This window comes from Equus asinus, chromosome 2 (assembly GCF_041296235.1).
Source record: "Equus asinus isolate D_3611 breed Donkey chromosome 2, EquAss-T2T_v2, whole genome shotgun sequence".
Lineage (NCBI taxonomy): Eukaryota > Metazoa > Chordata > Mammalia > Perissodactyla > Equidae > Equus > Equus asinus.
The window spans coordinates 162,686,058-162,706,203 of NC_091791.1; the positions used below are offsets into that span (position 1 = coordinate 162,686,058).

Genomic DNA, 20,146 nt, shown 5'->3' on the forward strand with positions numbered 1-20,146 from the left:
CAATGTGCTTTTTAAAGATAGTACCAGCGGGACTATGTCAGGGAATATGTGTGTATACACACACGTTATTAACAATACATATATTATTGCCTCATAATAAATAAATACAGTGACATTTTCAAAATGGGGACTTTTCCCTAAAAATATTGAAGTTTCAATATGTTTAGCCTCAGTAGGAATATTTTACTTTAAAATTAGAAGATATAATAGGATCATTTCTATTTTAAAACATGAAAGGGGGAGACACTATGGAAGACATTTTATTCTGCATAATTCCAGATTACAAAATGAGGGATATAATATCAAATATAGAGAAACAAACTCCATCTCAATATATAAATGAAAATTCAACAAATGAAGCTTTCCAGAAGGCATTGTATTGTGTTGTGTGGTTGTGAGCTCGCTGTAAGTCTAAAAGCTCAAGCTTCATTCTTGAACAGAGAGGTGTTCAGTGCTGTGTTGGATCCATTGTTGGAAAGGATTACATCTGAGTTCTTTAATTTAACAATTTTTCAATATCCATCTAGTACTACTCTTATTGGCTGTATGATACTATCTAATTAATATCATTTTACTGTCAGTACGTAATTAAAGAAAACAGTTAAAATCAGACTTGAAGGAGACATAATTTTGCCCTCTTAGTGACCACATGCTAAAATGTCAGTCAAAATATTAATAGCTGTTTAACTATTTGCTTGTCTACTTTATTGTTTTCTGCACATATAAATATTAGACAATATTTAATCTATGATTTAATTTATGAAATAGAATAAATATCTTTCAAAAGTTGTATTCATGTAACTGAGTACACATATTAGCACAGGTAATAAAGTAATAGAAGGAAAAGAAGCAACAGCACACTTGAATCAACTTAGAAACAAGCCTGCTTTGCTTGCCAAAAATAACTGTTATAAGCACCAATCATTGTCTTTATATGAGAATATGTTCAACCCAGTGACAGATGAAAATATCAGTATATACCAGAACCTCTGCAAATACATCACTGTGGCTGGAAACATAAAACTTTTCAAGATTCTATGGTCTAGTAAAAATAAGCCATACAACAAGTGTATTATCAGTATTTTGAAATCTTAAAAATATTTTACATAGCCTTAGATAAATAATTAAATACATAATGACATTATTGACCATTAACATGGAATGAATGATCCAAGCTTTTTTGAGATGCTGAACTAAAGAGAATAAATCGTCTCAAGACAGTATAACATTCAACATCTGAGTATACAATAGTACTTACAGAAGGCACTAATTGTGCTCTCATGAGTTATTTAGGAGATCTTCCTCAGACTCAATAGTTGACTATTCAGTATCCTCATCGCCATCTTCATGTCTTTGCTCCTCAATGTGTAAATGGCGGGATTCAGAATGGGTGTAATCATAAAGTCCAAAATGGCAAGGAACTTATCCACTGACACTGCTGGAAATGGCCACACATAAACAAAGATGCATGGTCCAAAGAACAAAATCACCACAATGATGTGAGCTGATAGAGTAGAAAGGTCCTTAGAAAAACAACCTGAAGAGCATTTCTGTAAGGTTACCAGAAGGAAGATATAGGAGACAATCAGTAAGAAGAAGGTACCCATGGAAATGAACCCACTGTTGGCAGTAACCATGAATTCCATTCTGTAAGTATCTGTGCAGGCAAGTTTGATAAACCATGGAAGGTCACAGTAAAAGCTATCTATCTCATTAGGACCACAAAAAGGTAAATGGACAGCAAAAGCTAACTGAGTAACTGAGTGAATGAGGCCTATAGCCCAGGCACTAGACAGAAGTAAAATGCACATCCGTGGGCTCATGACAGTCAGGTAGTGGAGGAGTTTACATATGGCCACATATTGGTCCAGGGCCATGGCAATGAGCAGCACCATCTCAGATCCACCCAAGACATGAAGGACAAATATCTGAATGATACACCCCTGGAAGGATATGGTTTTGTGCCCAGAGTACAGGTCATAGATCATCTTAGGAACAGTTAAGGTAGAAAAACACAAATCAATAAATGAGAGGTTGGCTAAAAGGAAATACATCAGGGAATGTAAATGATGGTCAAAGGTCACTGCAAACACAACAATAAGATTTCCTAGAACAATTGTTATATATAACACTGTAGAGAAGGCAAGGAGGAAATGCTGCACTGGTCTAGAGGTAGAAAGTCCCAGGAAAACAAATTCAGACAACAGAGAGTAATTTGCTTCATACATTGGCTTTGTCTGATGATACCTAAAACCGAAAACAAAATAATAACTACAGAACTTATCAAAATTAATATTTAAAGAAACAGATATAAGCTTTTATCAATTCTGGTTTCAAGAAGAAGAAATTTTCACTACCAGCCATAATGTGTTTTGATAAACGTATGCATTAATTATGCAATCAGCCAATATACTTAAGGAGAATAACTAATATTCCTAATGAATATCTACCATATACCTGGAACTATGTCAAGTATTGAGGTAAACCACTGATCTTCACTTTAGGAAGTTACAGGCTAATGATGTATTTAGACATTAAATACTTTTAAATACAGATACAACCCTGATAATTGATTTGAAGGAAAAGAACAGAGTGCTAGGAGAACAATGTGGCTCATCACAGTGGTGATTTTCAGATTCTACTAAACAGAGAGTTACTATGGAAGAATAAATAGGGTAGTCCAGACTTTGGAAAAGCCAAGTGAAAAGACTCTGAGAAGGGAAGACCAATGGGGCAAGAGGATGAATGATGGAGATCAGGCTGGAATAACAGGCCAGACAGGATGGAATCAGGGGCCCACGATAAGAGCTTTGCCTTATGTCCTAAGAGCAATAGACACTTATTGGGGATTTTATGTAGTAGCTTGATCATATTTGTGTTTTCAAACAGTTTCAAAAGCTTCAATATAAAGAATGGAATGGAAGGGCTGTAGTAAACTTAGATTGACCTCTCAGGAAACCACTGGGGTCATATCACATCAGTGTAGACAGGGTGAACTATTCAACCAATGGTGTTGACACAACACGTACAACTTGGAAAATGCAGATCTTTGCTTCTCAACATAAACTCAGAGAAGTTTCAAGTAGACAGTGAAACTTTAAAAAGAGAAACAAACCAAAGGAAAGTATAGAAATATTTAAACAAAAAAAAGATGGAAAATTCATTCTAAGCCTATCCCCTATTAACAAATCAGGGAGGAAATAATTGACAGTATCCAAAATATTAAAATCAAAACATATTACACATAAAATTATAAAAATAGTGTATATATATATAGATATGTGCATCGATATCTTTATAAGGAAATATAAACACTATAAACATAAAAGTAAAAACACACTGAGGAAAATGGTTGTAAAATATCACAAAGATGATTATCATTTTTAACGAAATTACTTCCTCCAAATAGATAAAGAAAAAAGTGTGGTATACCAATTTTAAAATGAGCAAAACATGTATACATTATTTTCTTGAAAAAAGAAAAAATTCTAACAGTTAATAATCATATGAAAAGTAAAACGCTCATTAGCAATCCAAGAAGTGTAAGTAAGTTTGCCTTGGGGTGCTATTTTGCACAAACAAATTTCAAAGTTTTTAAAAAATTGATTATCATAGATAAGGCTGTGAGGAAATAGACACTCTTATACACTGATAATCATAGTGAAAACTGATACATCTCTCTAGAAGGTACATTCAAAACTGATGAGAAAAGTTTAAAATTTTCCTTAACTTATGACCAAGAATTCCACCTTAAGAATATTTGCTTAGTGTAATAACAATAGGTGAAGTAAAAATTAGCGTATAGAGCTACCTATTACAACAATGTTTATTAAAAGAACTATTAGAAATAACCTAAATGTTCACAATAGAGAATTAAATTATTCATTTTAATTCCAACTGGGAATGGCACTATTCTTCATATAACGAAACAAATATCAGTGCCTTGGAAATATGTGAATAATGTACATTTGAATAACAAAGATATGATTACAAGAAAAAATTTATAGTAAACTCATTTTAAGACATATCTAGGAAAAAATAGAAAGAATCCTTTTCTTTAAGGCTTATTAATAAATTGTTTATCTCTGTATTTCTATCTATTAACTTTGAAGCACATGAAACAGTACTTTCTGTAGATCCAAAGAAGTTTAAGCTCCAATATTTTAGATTTCAATCTAATATATTAACTTATTTCTTTCTTATCTAGTTTTCTAAACTACTTTATCTTTAAACAACCAAACCAAATTATGGAGGCTTATTTCACATCTGAATTGAATACCCTGGGTTTCCCACTTGCACTTCCACCACCAAGCTTTCCTCCAAGCCCACATCACCATCAATCATTCTTTCTTATGCCATCCCTCCTCCCTTTACTACCCGACATTGTGCCCGAGCTCTTGAATGGGCACAGTTCTGCTACTCAGCAAGAAAGCAGCATAAGTAGGCGGGAGAACCATCCTCTCATTATAGCCAAGAATAGACTTGTGGAAAGTCAGACCAGGCAGGGATGGAAATCTTGAGGGTTATGGATGTCGAGTGAGTATTGTAGCCAGAAGGAAACACTACAGGAATGATACTAGGAGGCCCTCCCACAAGGGCACTGGATGGAGAATTTCACAGCCAATAACTGGTAAAAAATACAGCAGGATGAAGCAAGGGACAATGGGATTTAACAGAGGTAAATTGCAGTGGATGTGACATCTAAAAGGGCCTATAATCAACTCTTTCCAAAGATTTTGACTGTGCCATATCTTGGATTAGAAATGTGGACATGCTAGAATAAAAAAAATACGTTCGATATGTTCTCATCTGTAAAAAATGAATGAAAATACTTTAAAAACAAATAGAAAAGTCAGTTTAAAAAAGTACTGACATCTTTTTTCTTAGTACTAGGAAATTTTTTTTTCTATTTTCATTATTTCTTTATTTTCCATATGTTAAAAATTCTTTATTAATACAAAATGTCTTGATTTGATACAGTTCAATACAAAGGGAACAAAACTGTTATCAAACAGAATATTATATTTGATAGAAAGGTCAATATATTAACTCCACAAGGGAGAGACTTAACTTTAAAAAGTAGAGAGTCATGCACAGGTAACTCACAACAGGAAGAGCATCAACACATACAAATGGCAAATAAGCGTATTTATTGATGTCCAATCTCATCATCATCAATGATCAAGACCTTCATTGTATTTTGTTTTACCAATCAACAGAGAAGAGGCAGATAAGAGAAAGAAAATTCTCAGCATGATGAAGATTTCAATGAAAAACATACTGATATATGCTGAAGGGATTATGAACCGACAATACTCATTAGAATGTACAAATCTAGTTGTAGAGTACTATCACAAGAGCAAATAGTATGTATATGTAGCAGATATATTTACATAACATATATATTTACAAATAGATACACATATAAGCATATAATACAATGTTGTTGACACACGTCAATCAAGTGAAGGTATTAATCCCATTTTAGTACACATTTACAAGGAAATACTGTGAAGCTCTTAAAATCAACTGAATAGTTCTACACATACAGATCTGGAAAGATTTCAATTTTAACTGAATAACAAGAAAGTGTACACAATTAATATTATGAAATTTTGTGTTTGAATAAAAAAATTCTGTAGGAATGAACACCAAATATTATAAATAGTCCTGAGAAGTAAAATTACGTGTGAGTTTCATGTAACTCCCTCACTTCTATATTTCTCTACTGTTTAAATTGTCTAAAACAACCTTATAATGCTTTTGACTTAGAAAGTTTTATTTTTTAAGTACAAAATAGATTTCGAATGCACAGCCCTTCAAATTCAGATGGTGGGGATGTCAATACCATTCAAATCAGCATTTAAAAATTGAAATAAAGTTTTATAAATGCATGAACAACTGTTTAGTCATAAACTATCACAATGGTCACTTAGAAAATGTTCTCAGAGATTCATTGCCATGCCAAAATCTCATTTTTCTTTGCAGTCTATTGCTAGTTTCTAAAAATATATTTGTTTAATTGATTGATACCAGAAAGATAGGAGATAGGAAAAGAAAGGAGAAGGGAGGGGGGAAGGGACAAAAACAAGGAGAGGAAAAAATTGGAAAGAAAACTAGAAGCCAGAAGGAATACAATAAAGATTGTAAAGGAGACAGCTAAGATCCTATACCAAGAGAGTTCTTGAGCCTTCTCTTACCTACTAACTGCTCAAAATTCCTCAGTAACTTTTCCTACCTTCCCAACGACACAGCACAGTGTATAAGTTCTTGATATCTGTCCACAGCCCATCTCCCCAACCTCTCATCTTGCCTCTCTACCTCACAAACCTCATGAGCCATAAGGACGCTGCTGGTTCTTTCATGAATGCTCAGGTTTACCCATACTATTTGTTCTGCACTAAAGGTATCCCAAATCTTTTTCATTTGGTTGATTCCTTCTCATTCCAAAAATTTGATCTATGAAACAACTACTCAAGGACATCTCCCTCTCTCCTCCTGTCTGGATTAGCTATTCCTCCTCTATGTTCTCACAACATACTTGCAAACCTCTCGTAATACTTTTTCGTGGCAGTATAATTTATATTTGAGTCTCTCTGTTTCCCCTGCTAGGTCTAAAAGCTTCTTGAGAACAGGGACTGTGTCTTAGTCATAAATCCACGCCTGCATAAGAGTTGAAAGGTTGGGAGAGAAGGTGAGTGGTTGGATAGATGTGGGCATGCGTATGTATATAAATGCATGGATAATTAATGATAATACTTTCTTGGTAAAGACCTTTATTTTACATCTTATTCCTATTAAAACCTAATTCCAATACAATTTTAAACCAGCTGCTACCGTAGAAACTGCCATGAACATATGGCAGGTCTAAAGCTATTCATATTAAGCCAATTTCCAAGGTACTTTCTAGTCCCTGGTGAAATATAATCTAGACCCAGAAATTTCCCTATAAATCAAAGCACACTCTAGGCGCATGGAGCAATTCATGCACCTGAAATGAAAATTCGCACTTCCCCGTGGAAAGACTGGCAGCAGTAGTGTTCAATAAGTGCTTGTTGAATTGGAAAATAGAAATGGAGATAAGAAAAAAGGAAGGAGAGAAAGAGAGATTGATTTTTAATGTTGTGCAATAGGTAGTATGCATTACCTTTATAACGAAAATAGCTGATAATTTTAGCAGGCTATTCACTTAAATTATAACATCCCCACTTACCTGACCAAAAAGAAGAACCCCAGAAATCAGAATTTTCACTATTACTGGACCTTTTAAGATGTATTTCCCTCTTCAATCTATATGGTTAGAGCTTCTCACAACTGTTCCAGCTCTAACAACAACTTAACAACAGCTTTTGGTGACCACTTGATGGCTCCATGACCTGAGTCCACAGGGCATTCATCATGGGAGCTCCACTTTTAATTCCCGTGGCATTAAGAGAAGAAAAAATATTAGAAGTTTGGATAAAACAGTAAATGGAAAGCAAAGGAAACTATGTCTAATAAAATATGACAGCAAAATATCTTCAAGGAAAATCAGCATCTCCAAACATTTAATGCCTATTTTAAATGAATTATCGTTTAGGCCAATATCCATGAAAAAGGAATAGTTATTAACAAACTCATTAGTAATCGTTATTCAAAATTCTCTTAGGAGCATATTCATGGAATATCCTTCAAAGCACTGTACCTGCTTTTTACCTCATTTTTACAATTGCAATCCTCATTCTAGGGATACTAATATCAAATACACGGAAATTAAATATGTTGGCAAAGGTCACTCTGCTAGACTCAGATCCAATATTCAAACACAATTACAATCTGGTTTCAGAGTCCATGGATTTAATACCTGCTCTCTACTGCCTCCTTTATATCATTGCTATAACATACCAATGAGAGTTCACAAGTCTATTTGGCTTTTAACTTTTTTGAGTGTTTTTACATATATTATCTCACTTATTCTTTCTAACAAAACTATGAGATGGAAATGCAATATTCTTCCCTATCAGGTGTAGGAATAAGGTTGTCATTTACATCCAGTTAATAGCATAAAACGGACTAGAATCTGTGTTCCTTCAGATTCAGTTCAGTGATCTTTTTGTTCCTTAACTGAATCCAGACATACTGGTGTCTGTAATGCTGTAATGTTGCTCAGAGAAGCAATGCACACCCACAGAACACCAAATATCACACATCCTTACATCATGTAATACTATTATAAGAGATCCATTTCAACATATTGTTCTAACAAGCTTGATTTTTGTTAATTATATTGTTATTAACTATTCTCATTTTATAAAATTTCAGACTAAGTTCTACATAACATCTAACCTGGAGAGTTTAAAATGAGCAAAAACTTAGTGTGTGAATTGTAGCATACTCTTTTACATCCAAGGTACTTGTACCTAAGGACAACTAGGATAATTATGTCCCAGTTAGAAGCACAACTAGTGCAAAGGTCATCAGGTGGAAGCATGACTAGCATGTTCTAGGAACAGCAAGAAATCCAATGTGAACAGAACAGAGTCAGTGAAGCACAGGTTAGTAGGAAATTGGTCAAAGGACTAAAGAAGGGCCAGGTCATATAGGGCCTAGTAGACATCCATGAGGACTTTGACTTTGATTGCATCTGTTATAGGTATCCTCACTCAGAATTTTTCAATTTTCACTGTACTCAGCACTTCATTACGTATGATACACAAACACACATACACACACCTTTTGTCCTTGCTATTCATTGAATGAGCAGAACAAAGACCAATAAGGCAGTCATCAATGGCTTTCCTAGTATGTTTCCACATAATATTCTTTGATCCTCTGGTCTCCTCTATCATTTTTTCTCCAGTCTTCACAGTATAGTGTCTAGGAGCACAGATTCTCTGAGTCAGGCTGCCTGGGTTTGAATTCCAAGTTTACCACTTAACAGCTTTGTGATCTTGGGCAAATTATTTACACTCAGCTAAAAATAAAATAAGTTTATATGATAAAGCACATGTGAATACAAAAATACTATGGATGTTAGTTACTAGCACTCTAAAATAACTCCTGATTTCCATCTGTATGTACTTAAGGAATAGCATAGATCTTACTTGTTATGAACGCTTTTCTGAGTTCCAAATCCAAATTATTCCCTCTTTTACTCCCTCACAGCACTGTGTACTTCTCCGCCACAGAAGTTATCTACAGCTTTCAACTATTCATTTATTTATGTAAGAATGTGTTTGATATCTAGTTCCCCCTCAGAACTCTAAGGTCAACTTAGTATTTCTAGTGCTATGACCATTGCTCTGCACATGTGAGCACATGACATAAACATTTGCTCTCCTTAGTGGCCTCAAAAATGTACATTTGGGGACCAGCCCTGTGGTCAAGTGGTTAAATTTCCTCATGCTCACCTTTGGATTCCTGGGTTCACAAGTTCGGAGCCTGGGTACAGACTTCCTTCACAGACATGCTGTGGAGGTATCCCACATATAATGTAGAGGAAGTTTGGCACAGATGTTAGCTCAGGACTAATCATCCTAAAGCAAAAAAGAAAGAGGAGGATTTGCAATGGGCATTAACTCAGGGTGAATCTTCTTCACACACACACAAATTACATTTATATTGGCTTTTCTTCCTTCCCTGTCTCATCCCCTTTGCTCCCTCACTCCTACCTCCAGAGATCCCCTTCTCACATAAATACCTACACACAAGTTATTATTTCAAGCTCCTCTCGGGAAAATGAAACTTAAACCAGGACAGGAGCCAAGAGGTGGGAACTCCAAAGTAAAGTGTTAGTAGGAGACAATATAATGTCTTATCATGCCAGAGAGAGACACGACGGACCTATAGAAGCAACCACATTGGGCCCTTGGTTGTGTAGACTAGGCAAAGGCAGTCATTGTTATGAATACTCCAGCAAGCGATAGGCAAGAGTGCATATCTGATGTGATGTATAAGCTAAATCTGGTGCACTATTATCACCATTTACAGATTATGCATTCCTTTGTTTACCCAAGCTACTTTGGTTGGATACTGTAGCCGCCCCTGACACAGGAAGGGTTAAAAATCACAGGAAAAAGCTTGCCAACAAACTGTGACCCGGAGCTGAGAAGGCCGGTTAGCCAATGACGGGTAAGACCTCCGGGGGGGGGGGGGGGGCAACCTAAGACAGGCGGCGGCCACCCGAGGGCACAGATGGAGAAATGATATCGATATCGGGAGCAGGAGGGACCCTTGCCTAGGAGACCTTGCCTGCTCCGAGATAAAAACATACGAGCACAGCAATAACATGATAATATCAAAACTGACGCAGAGGGAGGGATCCTTGAGAAATCACTAAGAATTCTTGGCATTTGCTAATTACTTCATCCAGAACACCTGTGTATGTTTAACAGATGTAAGCTATGTATATATTGAAACCCTGGTTATAATAAACTCAGAGTGGCCATCAGCCCTCTCCTCATCTATCCTGATGTGTACATTGGATTGCGACACCAACAGATACTGTCCAGAAATACACAAGAATAAATAAATAAATCAACACTAAGTAAATGCAAGTAATCCCATTTTAGATACAAAAATATATGCGGCTCAGAATTTGTAACTTGACTGAGTTCCCATAGTTCACAAATGATACAGCTAAGTTTCAGACTACAGCTGCCTGTCTTCAAAGCCTGGGCTTTTTGGTCTATCCTATTCACTATCCTCTTTCATGCACCAGGCTAATAAGGTTCCCATTATTTGAAATCACATTCCTTTCCTCCTCCATCTTTGCAGAGTCTACCCATCATTCAGTCAAATTTGATGTTTTCCATGGCACTTTCACCAATCTATCCTGCCCATATCAATCCTTTACTGCTCTGAATTTTGGAGCCCTTAATTGTATACTAACTTCTGCCATTCAATGTTTTATTTATTAGTTTTGACTTACCAACCTAATAATATATTCTTTAAGTCAAGGAATCTGTGTTATGTGTATTTATATGTAGCCATTCTTCTAAGACAGAGTCCTAGTTCAGTCTCTTCCTTGTGTAGACTGCCAGAAGATGATGCGATAGAAAATGATGAGCACCAAGCAAGTGGGATTTCACCAAAAAACTTTGCTTTGAAAACAGCAGGTTGAAGAAATCATAACCTTTTACATCCCAGGGTTCCATAACTGGCTGGAAAGAAGTTGAAGTTTGGGGTAAAACAATGCATAGCAACGCAGAAGTTCTTATCTCTTAAGGGTCTAAGAAGAAATGATTAAAACAGTACTATTAAAAATGCGGAAAGTGGAACCCATCCATTACTTCACCACTTAATTCTTCCCTGTTCATTACCCTTGTACAAAAATTTTTAGCTTGTAGATGTCTTGATCTTATTTAGAATTATATTAATCAAGCTGAGGTTTTCTATATTTCTTTCTCATTATAATTGGTTAGGAACCCCATTGCCTAGAAGCTGCAGGAGTATATATGTACAGTTTTAAAGCCATTGAGATTTTTAAGCTAGTTGGCCACATGAACTAGTCAAGACCAAAAAATAAAAATAAACAAAAAAGACAATGTTTTTCAAATATTGGTAAGGGAACAGATTCAGTTTAAGTTGCCTTAATAATTTCTGGTTTTATTTGAAACAAGCAGTTTATGTAAAAGAAAATAAAACCAAATAAAACAATGGAGTTTTAAATTTCCTTCCTATTACTTTATGGAGGCCCATCTAATGTTAGGTGGTCAGCACAGCAGAGAATTATGAGCAGTCTGATGACCAGGGACCTCAGTGCCACTAGCCTATTACTTTTCACACCATCAGTCAGGGAGAAGATCCAGACCAACATTCAAGAAATCTACCTACTGCTATATAAGGAAATTTCCTTTTGTGCAATAATTACTTGACTCCAAATTATAATTCTTATTGAGTCAGTGGTCTTAGAGTAGCTCTAACATAATCCAGCATCCTGGTTTGAGATATGAATGTTTACCTCTCTTTCCCAATAAATTACTAACAACCCCTATGATATATATATATATATATAAATATATGTAAGCCTTCTTAAGTTGGCAACAACTCGTTTGCATACATAATTATTTAAACTTCACCTCCTTCTTCCACCTTGAACATTAATGAATAATATAAATCTCAACGGGAATCGTTCAAGTTTTGAGTCTTATTGGATTGTGCACATGTGTTTTATACCTTGGCTTATGCTGTTGTAGTTACATTGCTTGCTCCTAGCAGGAAGTTATTCCAGTTTAATCATCACCCTTATGCAATGTGGCTGGTCTACTGGCCAGGAAGCGTTCCAGTACCTCCACAGTCAGCTGTGCATGTTGCCACAAGTCTCAGAAGGATAATGTCTAATTACAACATTGTCTCAGGAGTAGCATCCTCATGTCCCGGATGAGCAGAATGATCCTTCAGTCCCGCTAAGAATGAATCTTTTGAGTCAACATCAGGTGGTGGTTGATGAGTGATTAAAATCTCTGTTAAGTGAGTTTATCAATATGACCAAAAATTATTGCTCTCAATTTCTATCATGATTCCATGCTATCCTGTCCTTTGAAATCACTTCCATTTGCCTGATTGGACCCACTTCAGGCAGATGATATATGCAGTGGCATTTGCTACATAAATGCTCATCTTCCTGGGTGAGTGTCTCTGGGACTTTCAACTCTTTCAGTTTTACCTAGGGATAGGTGAAGAAGATCTAATGAGGTAACTTCTCCCTTCTCCTTCTTAAAGAGTAAAACATTAACACCTGCCTCAATTGAACAGATTGACTCCTTCCTCTACTGTTGTCTCTCCTTAGTTGGTGAAGCTGAAACGCAAGATGCATTTACTCTTAGAATACATACATAGATTGTTCCAAATAGAAGGACAGTGACTATGAAGTTTAGGTAAATGCTTGGAACATGTCAGGAGTCCCTCATCACTCAAGACTAGTAAAATGTTTTTAGCAAAATTTCTCTAACAATTAGAAGAGAAGAGGAATTTGTGTGCAGTTGAGGTGAAGGTGTGTGACCATGCCCTTCTCCATATTCAGAGTTATTTTAGTGTAGTTGCCAGATTTAAATATACTTGCATTCCCCATATTGTCTAGAACATTCACACAATTCAACTTGAATAATCTATTTATTGGTTTACCCATGGATTCCATTCTTTAAACATAATCAACTAAACTTTAATATAGAGATGTCTATGCTATGTCTCAAGACAGACCGTCCTTGGCCTGACCTTCAGCCAAGTAGACCAGTGCATTCACATTACTGACCCCAATCACATGGTTAATGTCAATCCCAATAATCCTACCCTTGTACCTCATTGTCTTTCCACATTTGTTTTCTAAACTCCAAGTACCCATTCCTCAAGCGTGAAGAGAACACTTTAAACATGTCTCTTTGCTTTTGAACAAAAAAGAAGTTCTATTTTAAATAAATGTTCCCTTAATTTTTCTAAAAGCAACCATTACCATTGAACGAAAGATATTTAACCTTTAACTGATTTTAAATACATTGAAATTTAAAGTACCCTTCCATATCCTAAATATTCAAAAATAAACAAGACTTTTCCAAATATGTATGTGGACATACGCCCATATAAGTGTATAAATGCATGGGAAGGAAACTGAAAATGTGAACTTTTTTTTTTCTGGTGAAGAAAGTAATAGGAAAGGGAAGAGAGAGATAGACTATCATATTTCATTCTCAAACCTCTAAAGTGTTGGAATCTTGATCAATAAATATTGAATTTGCATAATAAAATAAATATAAATAAAATGAATATGAAAATGTTATTATTTTAAATGAAATTTAAATGTAAATAAAATGAAAATAAAAGCAGTCTTCCACTATTGTTGTATTATTTAGAAATATACCATTAATGCTCAATTTTACTCAGTGTTAAACCTAGAAAATTGCTCACATAACTGCAGAAATTTTTGAGACTTTCAGATATTTCTCTACTCTCCATTAAAACCCCACAAAACCAGCAGTTCAAGTCTGGCTGTTCTGTCATAGACACAGTTGGCATACATGAGTGACTAGCTCATCTCTTTCTGTTGCTTGTAACCTGCCCACCCACCCAAGTCATCTCACTTCTGCTGGGACTGTAAATGGCAACTTTAGTCCTGAAATAATGTTTTTTATTAAAAAATGAAAGTTAACCAAAGAAATGTTTTAAAACTGTGATTAACTTCCATAATTGGCGCTTAATAACTGTATTCACCAGGTCCATCTTTAATCTTGACAAAAGGCACACTTTCAGATGATACTCTCAATTCAAAGAAACTCAGAAATTAAGAAGTCCCAAAGGAAAGTAGCATAGGTAGCTTGAAAGTTTCCTACCCCAGAGGCTACTCTCTACAGTGAATATATGCCTCATACTCTCCCATAAACACTGGTCACAAAGAAATGGATTATTTCTCTTGATGCAATATGATTTTATTTCAGTTTCTAGTTAGAATATGGGCAATGGTTTATCCATGGAAAAATATATGGTCAAATTTGGTTTCTCTCCAGTAAGAAGGTATAGTCTATACTCTGTAAATTTTTTAACTTCTCCCTTTAATTCTCTTTCTCTACCATATTTAAGACAACTTCATAATGTTTTGATTCCATTTGTCCATACATACTACTTGGGATGGTTTGGAATTGCTGCATAGCTTCCAGAAATAGCAAGAGTTTCTTCTTCCAGCTACATTTTGGACTTCTGGACTTCCTACACCTTCAAAAAGAATGCCTTCTCTTCTGTCTCACAGCTCCCTAAATGCCCTGGTTGAGGAAGTATTCATGTTCTCACAGTGCCACAACCATCAGGGTCTATAGTGAAGGGACTGTTCCAGGCACAGATGTGTAACTGTAAATAACAGAAATTTCCAAATATGGAGAAAATGGATTGTTAATGTTTTAGTTCAGGAAGAAACAACATACGGAGCGAAATCTCCCAAAAGGTATAACAGTCAATAGTTACCATGGAAACAGAATTATGCTCTTGGAAGTGAACAGAGACACAGGATGATACCACATGAGGAGAAGGACTGGAGTCAGAGACATTAGCACTCAAGTCATGCTATTTCTCCGCACTGAGACTTCTAACAGTTTAAACTGAGAGTTAACCTCAGAATAATAAGACCTGTTTCATGGGGTTATTGTGAAGATTAAGTTAGTGTGAGTGAAAGTTTCTAACACATGGAGGTATTCAGAGAGAGACCGGAGACGCAGAGAGAGACAGAGAGAAGTAGCTTTCAAATGACCCTGAAATTAGCAGCTCAAAAAAAAAATGGAATAGTTTCATTTTCTTTTTTAAAAATTTTCCTGGGGTGGGCCCAGTGGCGCGGCAGTTCAGTTCTCATGTTCTGCTTTGAGACCTGGGGTTTGCCGGTTCAGATCCTGGGTGTGGACCTATGCACCCCTTGTTGGGCCATGCTGTAGTAAGCATCCCACATAAAACAGGAAGGTGGGCATGGATGTTGGCTCAGGGCATGTCTTCCTCAGCAAAAAGAGGAGAATTGGAGACAAATGTTAGCTCAGGGCTAATCTTCCTCAAAAACAAAACTATTTTTCCTAAGTTTTCCTTCTCTTTGGTGAGTTCTGCATTCAGCCATTTGATTTTACAATTACATTCTTGGAATCTGGAGACTTACTCTCCTTTCTAGACATGCTTGAAAATTCATTATAACAGTATTATTAATATGGCTATTGACATTATTTCAGTAGTAATGTTTTGTAGTTTGTAATTCAGCTAAAACAATATTAATAACTTGTAAAGCAAGTATTAGGTGAGAAAGCAGGCATAGCCTTTTCCTTCTTTGGTGTAACCTGCGGCACCTAGAGTCTATTTCCTTTTCATCTGAAGCACCCAAAAGGGATTAGAATATGCAGAAGAAAATATTCAATAAATTCTCGTTGACCATACTAGAAAAAATTAAAAGGCTGTCCTACATTTAGTATTTTCTAATTCTGTTCTTATTTCCACCCCTGGTATCTGATAACTCCAGTGGATTTAAACAACAACATCAACAACAACTTTAATTATAGACAACAGTGAGGGTAAACCCAGACTAAATTAGAGGAAAACCTGAAACAATTAGTGCCAAGAGCAATAATAGAATTACTGTAGATACAGAGAATATTTTTCGTACATGTGTTGGCCATTTACATTTCTTTTTAAGTCAATTACCTTCTCATAGGACATGTATTCTTAGGAAGAGTTTTATTTATTTTTCTTGATTCATAGAAAGGAAATTTCTTCTCAACCAAATTAAATTCTTCTCTAAACCAACATTCTTTTCAGAAGCCAATTCTAATAGAGCCTCTATTAATTGTGTTACTTCAGCAGTAAAATTAGTATGGCTGTTATCATGGATATGAAACAGTGATTGAAAGTGTTTAGCGTAGCTCTGAGTTACATAGAAAATGAAAATAACTCTATAGCTGGTTCCTGGCTTTGATCGAAGGCTATGAACACCAGTCATCAAGAATTAGTAGTGGCTATTGGAGATAATTGATCCGTAATGGCAAAGCTCTCGAGATCCAGAAATTTTTAAGAAGAAGGAAGAGGAAGGAGTGGAAGAAGTGGAGAGGACGAGGAGAAAAAGAAAGCAAAAAGAAAGAGAAGGAGAAGCAAAACTTGGAGGAGAGAGAAAAAGCAGTGGAAAGGGAGAGAGAAAGAATAGAAATCTATTTTCCAGCTCAATAGGACTTTTAGACTTTTTTTTTGTTAATTAACTTAAATAGCAAAAATGATTGGTTTAAAGACAAAGTTTCTCTAAATTGTTGGTAAGAAATTTTATTAGTTCTCATGTGCCATTTATTCTGCTATAGCAAAATAAAATCTTCTCCAAAGATCGTTAGAGGGAACATAACATATTTCAAAATTCACGGCTTCTCAGACTAAGGCATCTGAGTCTAATCGGAAATGGTTCCCTATGGAGATGTCGGAAATGGAGGGATTTGCCTAACTCAAAAACATGTAGCCAGCGTCTCAGATCCCAAGACCTTCTGATTTGTAACACAAAAATTCTTTGTCTCAAGTAATTTCATGCATTGTCTCTCTCCCAGAGTTAATCACAGACTTTGGATCATTTTAATTCATGCAGAGATTCCCAGATTTTAGTTCCTCAGAAGCCATCTTTTTTTTTTTTTTAATCCATAAATTGTGCATTCTGTGGTCTTCGATCATGTCTGGGAAAATGGATTTTCAAACACATTTTAAATTTCAATATTCGAGACTAAACCTGAGGATTGTCTGAGGCTGAAGGTAGACCACAGCTTTGGAATAATTTCTTACAGGTTACAGACACTTTGAGTCTCTTGAACAGAGAATATTTCTTCCTGATGCTCATGATTTATCCTTTGCTTATGCCTGGAACATTTATTATTTTACTAACGGTTTACCACCTTCTCTTTGATTAGTTTATCGGCTCTTGTACTTAGTTAACAACGTTGATGGGTGAAAAAATTTTGTCATTTAGTAAAGATTAGTGTTAATATCTCTTTTCTTAAACTGACTATTGATTCATTTATTTATTCTTTAACAGAAAATACTAACCTTCGGTATCCGCCCGGCGGCCAGTGGTTAAGTTCGCACGTTCCGCTTGTCGGGGGCCCGGGTTTTGCCAGTTCGGATCCCGGGTGTGGACATGGCACCGCATGGCACACCATGATACGGTAGGCGTCCCACATATAAAGTAGAGGAAGATGCGCATGGAAGTTAGCTCAGGGCCAGACTGCCTCAGCAAAAAGAGGAGGACTGGCAGTAGTTAGCTCAGGGCTAATCTTCCTCAAAGAAAAAAAAAAAAACTACCCTTCAAGAATGTGCTAAATATTGTTTCAGTTTTTCAAATTTATATATAGAAAGTATTGTTCTATCCTACAGCCCCTAAACAATAAAATGTCATTTAAAAAAGATCTTATTTTACCTTAGGACTACAGTATTGACTTGATCGTAATTTCTGATTCATAGCATACTCTCACCATGTTTCCATGTTCATTTTGTATTTTTGTTTGTTTATTTTATAATAAAATTGTACTTATGAGAACATGATCTAATTCAGGATCTAAACAATTGATAATAACATACAACAGCTTATGTTCTCATCCTCGTGCTGACACTTGGCCGCCCACCACTTGAGCTTACTCACATTTTACTTCTTCTCTTTTTCTACATAGTTTTATCATCCATACAAGTTCCTGCCAAGTATTCTGTCATTTTTCTATTGATGTTCATCTTATAAAAATTATGCTGAGTGGATCCCTTTCGGACTTTTTTTCTCATCATTATTATATCCTACTAAGATACGTCTTTATCTTTTTATACAGTCACACTTTATTTTTTATGGTTCTGAATAATGTTCCATTGTCCTTTTTATGGGCATTATTGTAAATTTCTTTGTATATACATATGCAAGAATTTACCTTGTGTATGTAAATGAGGGGGAAATTACTGGGTCATAGAATGTGCAAATGTTGAACTTACAAGGTAAAGCCAAACTCTTCCCCAAGGTGATTATATTAGTATACACATCCGTTAGGAATGTATAAGAAATCCTCTGATTTACACAGTGTTTATTCAGAAAATCTAATTTCATGTCTTTTCTTCAGATGAACTTAGAACAAACTGGACTAAATGGAAGCAGTAAACCAGTCTATGGTGTCTGAATTTACTATTCTTGGGCTTTGCAATTCATGGGAGCTCCAGGCCTTCCTCCTAGTGATGTTTACTTTTCTTTATTTGATCACCATTTTAGGCAACATCTTCATTGTGCTCCTAATTGTCACTGACCTTCGTCTCCACTACCCTATGTACTTCCTGTTAGCTAATCTTTCTTTCATTGACTTCTTCCTTTCTTCAGTCACTACCCCTAAAATGATCACAGACTTTCTTAAGGAAAACAAGACCATCTCTTTTGGAGGCTGCATGTGTCAGATTTTCTTTGGACACTTCCTTGGAGGAGGTGAGATGGTATTGCTTGTTTCAATGGCCTACGACCGTTATGTGGCCATCTGCAAACCACTCCATTACACCAGCATCATGAACAGACAAATGTGCATTGGGTTAGTGATGACATCCTGGATCATTGGCTTTGTGCACTCAATAAGCCAACTAGCTATGATTATAAAGCTGCCCTTCTGTGGACCCAGGGAATTGGATAGCTTTTTCTGTGATATTCCATTGGTGATCAAACTAGCCTGCACGGACACCTATATTCAAGAAATGTTGATAAATGCTGATAGTGGGGTACTGGCAACCATCTGCTTCATTCTGCTGCTGGTCTCTTACTCTTTCATTCTGTTTACTGTCTGCCTTCACTCTAAGGATGGGGTGTCCAAGGCCCTTTCCACCTGTACTGCCCATATCACAGTGGTGGTGTTATTCTTTGGGCCTTGCATCTTCATCTATCTGTGGCCACTAAGCATCACCTGGGTGGACAAGTTTCTTGCTGTATTTTATGCAGTCATCACACCTCTCCTAAATCCAGCCATTTACACCCTGAGAAACAAAGAGATTAAAAATGCCATTAAGAGACTACAATGTTAGCATATGCATTTCTGTGGGTATTTCAAGAGCTCATATTATCAGAATGTTCAAGGATACTGCCTAAGTTAGCCACACCTGTCCTGTTACTTGGGACTAGGAAGCATTCCCCAACTGACATATGGAAATCATGTCTATCTTCAGATATAAGCTTTGTGTAAATTCTATTATATTCTACAATCACTTATTGATCATTGAATGCAAAATGATTTCCAGCCTGGGAAATCTGGCCAGTCTTTATGACTATGATTTTGATTGTGCTGAAGGATGACTTGAAATTAATACAAACGTTAATATGACTTGTTCAGTGTTGCTACTTCAGTACCAAACACCACATTCTGAAATTTTCTATTAAGCTAAGCATTTCCTTGAGCAAAGCATTTCATATAGATCTTCTCTAATTTTTGTCAATAATTCAGTGCTTTGAATATTTCTATCTCTACTTTTACAAATGAACGAATTAATCTATCAGTTAGCTAACACTCTAGCTACCTTATCTGGAGAAACAGCTATAAAGGTAATCATTAAGTATTCTCTATCATAGTCAGCAAAAAAATTGAATTATAGTTATAATCTAGAGATAGGGCTGTTCCCTCAGCGTCATGTTTTAGCCATTTGTGAAAGTGTAATTGTCTTTAGAAGATCCATGCTC

General features: G+C 35.8%; 2 protein-coding genes across 2 annotated transcripts; one reads left to right on the plus strand and one right to left on the minus strand.

The window, feature by feature from the left end:
• Positions 1 to 1,289: 1,289 nt before the first annotated feature.
• Positions 1,290 to 2,228, minus strand: LOC106833358 (olfactory receptor 4F6-like). The gene has a single exon (XM_014844549.3). It carries the CDS (start codon positions 2,226 to 2,228, stop codon positions 1,290 to 1,292), a length of 939 nt encoding a protein of 312 aa, XP_014700035.3.
• A 16,357-nt stretch (positions 2,229 to 18,585) lies between these two features.
• Positions 18,586 to 19,497, plus strand: LOC106833357 (olfactory receptor 4K3-like). The gene has a single exon (XM_014844548.3). It carries the CDS (start codon positions 18,586 to 18,588, stop codon positions 19,495 to 19,497), a length of 912 nt encoding a protein of 303 aa, XP_014700034.1.
• Positions 19,498 to 20,146: the final 649 nt, after the last annotated feature.

Excerpts from the sequence above, each read along its gene's own strand:
- LOC106833358 (XM_014844549.3), bottom strand. The coding sequence starts at position 2,228 with ATGTATGAAGCAAATTACTCTCTGTTGTCTGAATTTGTTTTCCTGGGA.
- LOC106833357 (XM_014844548.3), top strand. The coding sequence starts at position 18,586 with ATGGAAGCAGTAAACCAGTCTATGGTGTCTGAATTTACTATTCTTGGG.